Source organism: Dendronephthya gigantea, unplaced genomic scaffold, assembly GCF_004324835.1.
Source record: "Dendronephthya gigantea isolate DGI-Jeju-01 unplaced genomic scaffold, DenGig_1.0 000060F, whole genome shotgun sequence".
Lineage (NCBI taxonomy): Eukaryota > Metazoa > Cnidaria > Anthozoa > Malacalcyonacea > Nephtheidae > Dendronephthya > Dendronephthya gigantea.
This window is the reverse complement of record NW_021163070.1, coordinates 675,100-681,190: the sequence shown is the minus strand read 5'-3', so window position 1 is coordinate 681,190 and position 6,091 is coordinate 675,100. Positions and strand designations below refer to the sequence as shown.

Below are 6,091 nucleotides of genomic sequence, written 5' to 3'. Positions count from 1 at the left end.
CAAAAAAAAACATGTCACGTCGGCACGTGCAGCTGTCATCTAAATTAAGGGTCACTTTAGTAAAAAAAAAAAAAAATATATATATATATATATATCTTTAGAGTATACTGCATACATCTTTACAGTATGTATTTAAAATTAATATTCAGTCAAGGGACTTGATTAAAGGGCTTGACTTGATATTATTTTCATGGATAGAAATTTGCAGTAATGCCACGTACTGAACGAGCAAAGAGAGATGCGGATAAAAAGAATAAGAAAACCGCTAATGCGACTGGTCAAACCAAAATCGCATCATTTTTTAAGTCTCAAGAAATTAGCGGTCAAACATCAACGCACGATGATGAAACAGCCGAGAGAGAAGTTTCCGTTCCAACGGTTAGCGGTGATGCTTGTGACTCGGGTCCCGAAAGATCAACGGTGATTGCTGATCCATGGATCAAAATTATGAGCGAGTTCAACGATGGCGAAAAGCTTCGAAGCAAAACGAAAGGAAGATTTTTCCAGTCCGAATGGCTCAGAAAATACGAATGGCTTTCATATCACCGTGAGAAGCAAGCAGCATTCTGTGAAACGTGCACAGAATACCGGCAGGCGCACGATAATTCGCCATTCATCTTCACTGAATCTGCCGTTGGTTTCTGTAATTGGAAGAAAGGTGTAGAACGACTAACAGATCACGAACAAAGCGAGAATCACAAGAATGCCACGAAACAGAAAAGAAGTAGCCAACCTACACTTGATATTCAGATAGATAGCCAAATAAAGGAGCAACAACGTCTGAGGCGACAAGGCCTTGTAGCCCACTTGAACACATTGAAAACGCTTCTTAGACAAGGTGTAGCAATTCGAGGTCATACAGACGAAGACTCGAATATCATTCAATTTAACAAAGACAAAGCCATCGACCATGAAGGATTAAATCTTCTTTTAAAGGAAAATCAGTACATGTCTCACGATATTTTAGTTGAACAGGAAGAAACTTTGGTGCTGAGGGCGAGAAGAAGTCTAATAGATGACATTAATGCCAGTAAATTTTATGCGATCATTTGCGATGAATCAAGTGACATTTCGAAAAATGAACAGTCTTTTTCTGTTCGTCATTGCACTGAAGACTACGACGTTTTGGAGGATTTCATTGGCGTAATGCCATGCGACGAGGGATTATCATCCGAAGCCCTTTTAAAGTATCTTCAAGATGTATTGGTCCGATGTAATATGAACACTCAAAAAATGGCTGGTATGGCATTTGATGGAGCTTCTGCAATGAAAAGGTTAGCAGTTCTTTTAAAAGATGAAGTTTGCAAACATGCGCTTTACATTCACTGGTTTGCTCACTGCAACGAGCTAGTCTTCAAAGATGTAACCTCACTTTCAAGAATGGTTGCTGACGCCCAAGATTTCTGCGAAAACATGTATGCCCTTGTTGGTGTTAGCCCGAAGAGAGTTTTACTTTTTCAAAATATCCAGAAGGAAGTGTCGGAGGAGAATACGGATGATGGACGTAGCAACTTGAAGCTGAAAAATCTTTCAAGAACTAGATGGACTACAAGAGGAGCTGCAGCGGATGTCATCCTTAAGAAGAACCATGAGCTCCAAGAAACCTTGGAGACCTTGTCTGCAGATTCGAGTGTTACTCCAGAATGTCGAGAAAAATCGAAAGGGTTGCTGCAAAAGCTCAAGTCTCTTCCCAATACTTTTAATCTCCTTGCGATGAACGAGCTTGCATTCCTTCTGGAGAATAACTCTAAACAGCTTCAAAGGGCAGACCTGACGGCAGAACAAGTATCGACAAGCATTACATCCGCCTAGAAGAACTCCGATCATCCGAAGAGTTCGAACGTCTGTTTGCGAAAGCAGAGAAAATGACTGGATTGGAAGAAGATAATAGCGACGAACAACAGCAAGCGCCAAAAGCGAAGAGAAAGAGAACCATACCAACACACATGACCGATTACGTAGTGCATTCCAGCACTCCAGTTGCACCAGTAACATTAAATGAGAAAGATGAGTTACGACGCCAGTTTTACGAAACATTAGACTCTATCAAAGAAGCCATCAAGACTCGCTTCGACCAGAATGACTTGCAAGTTTTGAAAGAAATTGAAAACTACATTTAGTAACTACGATCCAAAGTAACATGCAACAACTGTGAAAATTGTGAACCACCTGTAAAAAAGACCACTTCTTGGTGTATAAAATATCCTTCCAATACAAACCTTAAGCACAAGGCTCCACAAGCAACACAAGTTATATCTAGTGCTAAAACTATTGAAACACATTGTATCTGTTTGGAATGCTACCACAACAATGAAGATTCAAACGTATTTGTGATGTCTAGGCAAGACCCTAGCACAAATGAGAGACATGTCAAAAGATGTCATCCTCAAAAAACATTGAACAAAATGCAAATTTATAACTTTAAATGCCATGCAAGTGATTTAGAGCAGGCTCGTCAGTTATATTAGAAGAGCCCAAAGAATGCAAAGAAACCCTCAAAAGTATCCATAATTGTTAATACCTGCAGAGTCAAAAAAGGTTTTTCATGTCTTTAATTTAACATTCTATGCAGCTAGGAAAAGATCAACAGAGGCAAAAATTTTTATTACTGAGGGTCTAACACAATACATTTGAAGATTACTCAATCCATGCCTTCAACTTTTTAAAAGGGAGCTACACTATAAATTCATATGGACATCCTATGGTAATATAGTGGTGAGGAAAGATAGTTTAAGACCTGTTTTAGAAATCAATAATGAGAATGATTTAACATTTAAATCTCATAACAGCTAAGTATCAGCTTATACTGTATAATATCATAAATTTATAGATATTTATTATTTATGATGACTTCAAATAATCAATTAAACTTTAATGAGACAGAAGTATCTTCCTCTCTACCAATAATCTAAATAGTATTTATCCTGATTCTTATATACCTGTACAGGCTAACTTCAAGAACTATACTCTTAATGACTTTCGAAATTAATAATATATAATTGTATTTCTTGTAAGTATTTTTCTGTGCTACACTTAAATATTAGAAGTCTGGATGCTAATTTTGATACTCTAAACCAAATGTTGTCCGAAGTAAGTCATGTTTTTTTCAATAATTGGTTAACAGAGATATTTTAAACTCATACTTTTCAATCCTCATATATTACTTCCCACTGTTTTATTATTGTTTAATATGTTAATTTATGCATAGATTTAGCTATATAAAAGTGCAGTTCTGATCCAGGAAGAACAACCAATTGCCTATGCGTCTCGTTCCATGACTGAAGCAGAAATAAGATACGCGCAGATTGAGAAAGAACTTCTCTCTGTTCTATTTGCTCTTGAAAGATTCAATGCGTACACCTATGGCGTGAAAGTCCTTGTTGAAAATGACCATAAACCACTTGAGATCATTTTAAAGAAATCCTTATATGATGCGCCTCTGAGATTGCAAAGGATGTTTTTAAGATTACAGAAATATAACTTCACCTACAAGCATAGACCGGGCAAGGATCTGGTGGTAGCGGACACTCTATCACGGGCACCACTTCCCACTACAGATTCAGAGTTAGAGAAAGAAATATTGTGCTATGTTCACATGGTGATGTCAAATCTTCCGGCAACAGATGACATGATGGCGAGACTCAGGATTGCCACAGAAGAAGATGAATCGTTACAGCAGTTGAAGAAGACTGTTTTGAACGGATGGCCAGATTCGAAACGAGAAACACCAGTCGAAATTAGGGAGTATTGGCATTGTAGAGAGGAGATCTCAGAGATTGATGGGATCCTTTTGAAGAATGAAAAGATCATCATCCCAAATTCCCTCCGACCAGAAATGTTGGAAAAGATTCATGCTGGACACATGGGCACCGAAAAATGCAACAAGCGGGCACGGGATGTTCTGTATTGGCCAGGGATGAATTCGCAGATAGAAGAAATGGTTTTGAAATGTTCGACCTGTCTCGAATATCAACCATCAAACCAGAAAGAGCCCATGATTGTTCAACCAACTCCCACGATTCCATGGGATACTGTCGCCACTGATTTGTTTTACTGGAACAATTCTAACTATCTATTAGTCGTGGACTACTTCTCACGTTATTTTGAGATTGCGAAGTTACCAGATATTAAGAGCAGCACAGTAGTTACTTACATGAAATCTATATTCGCTAGACACGGGATTCCAAGAGAAGTAAAGAGTGATAATGGTCCGCAGTACATATCACAAGAATTTGGAAAGTTTTCGAAAGAGTGGAATTTTCAACATACAAACAACCAGTCCATACCATCCACAAGCTAATGGTCTGGCTGAAAGATCGGTGCAGACTGTCAAAAACTTATTAAACAAAGCAAACAGAGATGGAAAAGATCCTTACGTTAGTATTTTAGAATATCGAAATACACCCATTGATCAGATTGGTTCACCAGCGCAATTACTGATGAGCAGAAGATTAAGATCTGTCGTCCCCACAACGAAGTCTTTGCTACAACCCAAGGTCATTGAAGAAGATCTAGCGAGTTCGAAGTTGATAACTAAGAAAACCCTTCAGAAACTGTATCACGACCAAGGCTCTAAAGAACTTCCTACAATATCACAAGGCGAGCAAGTGCGCATGAGACAAGGAAAAGTATGGAATCCAGCTGTGGTAATTAGTAAAGCACATACACCAAGGTCATATATCGTGCAAAGTCCAGATGGAAGCACTTATAGGAGAAATAGGAAACACATTTTCAAGACGAAAGAAGAAAACTCGCAGTCATTTGGAATTGAAGATTGTGATGACACTAGTCAAAGCAATGATCACACTAGTCAAAGCAATGAAAAGGATGCAGTTGGTACAGAACCAGCAAGTGATGGTAATAATGCAGTATCTCTAGAAGAAACACCAGAGGAACAATTACCGGTAACACTTGATAAACAACTTAGTACATCTCCACTAAAGACTAGAAGTGGAAGAATAATTAGGAAACCAAATAGGTTTAAGGACTATTGGTTATGAACATTGGATAATAGTTAATTGACAATTAATTAAACTTTAAATCAATTAAATTACTTTAGAACAATAGAAAAAAAAACTTATACGCTTTATAGTTTAGTATAGTATACTTTTATTCATTTAAGAAGAGGGATGTTGTATTATTGTTTAATATGTTAATTTATGCATAGATTTAGCTATATAAAAGTGCTGTACTCATGTTAGTATGTTATATTATAATAAATGTTACACGTACAAATGGACAAACATAACACCCACCAGAATAACTCATCACTCTGCAATATTAAAGTGTATATGAAATGTCACCACAGCCTCCAATGTTTTTATGGATTACTGTATTTCATGATTTGATAAATTTTTTAATATATTTTTTAATCCCAAATTTTGAAAGAAAACAAAAAAATTGCATTAAAAGTATCCTCGTTCAGGTAAATTTTGTCAACAGGAAGTTATGCGCATGCTACGTCACAGTATGGATCAAATTACTTGCGCGTTGTTTTTATTTTTATACAAGTGTTTAGGTGGACAGCTGAAGTTAGACAAAGTTTTCGTCAAAGTAATCCGTGTATTCATAATGTCTGAGTCGGACACTAGTTATCATAACATCCACCGACGTACGTTAGCGATTCAGCTGAAAATAGTTCAAGGGATGGAGAAGTAGATATTGGTTCGATAGAACCTTACCAAGATGAACCTTTAGCGTCTGAAAATTATAGCAGCGCCAGCGAGTCTGAAAATCTCTCAGAGAATGACGACCCCGACAGCATCCCAAGGATTGTTTTAGAACGTTGTTTTGAAAGGACAATATCTGTACAAGATTGGTAAGTTTAATATTTTCAATACCGTATCAACAAGATTGGACCACTATGACTTTTAATATCAAAAACAACCTTCCCTTTGCACACTTTACGATCCATGAAAATGTATTTTTTTGATCATGTGCCATTGGCAATGGCCTTTGCACTAACTTTAGGATTATCTATTCCCACCATATATAGGGTGTCCCAAAAAAGTACCCCCTACTGAAATGAAGCTTTTGTTGGGGTTTGAATGCATGATCAATGCAGTAGTGTGTATATAGCATATAGTTATTA

General features: G+C 37.2%; 1 protein-coding gene across 1 annotated transcript; it reads left to right on the top strand.

Annotated features, from left to right (window-relative positions):
• The first annotated feature begins 210 nt into the window (after positions 1 to 210).
• LOC114530150 lies at positions 211 to 1,812 on the top strand. Its single transcript, XM_028551733.1, has one exon. The coding sequence runs from the start codon at positions 211 to 213 to the stop codon at positions 1,810 to 1,812; it is 1,602 nt and encodes a 533-aa protein (XP_028407534.1).
• The last annotated feature ends 4,279 nt before the right edge of the window (positions 1,813 to 6,091 follow it).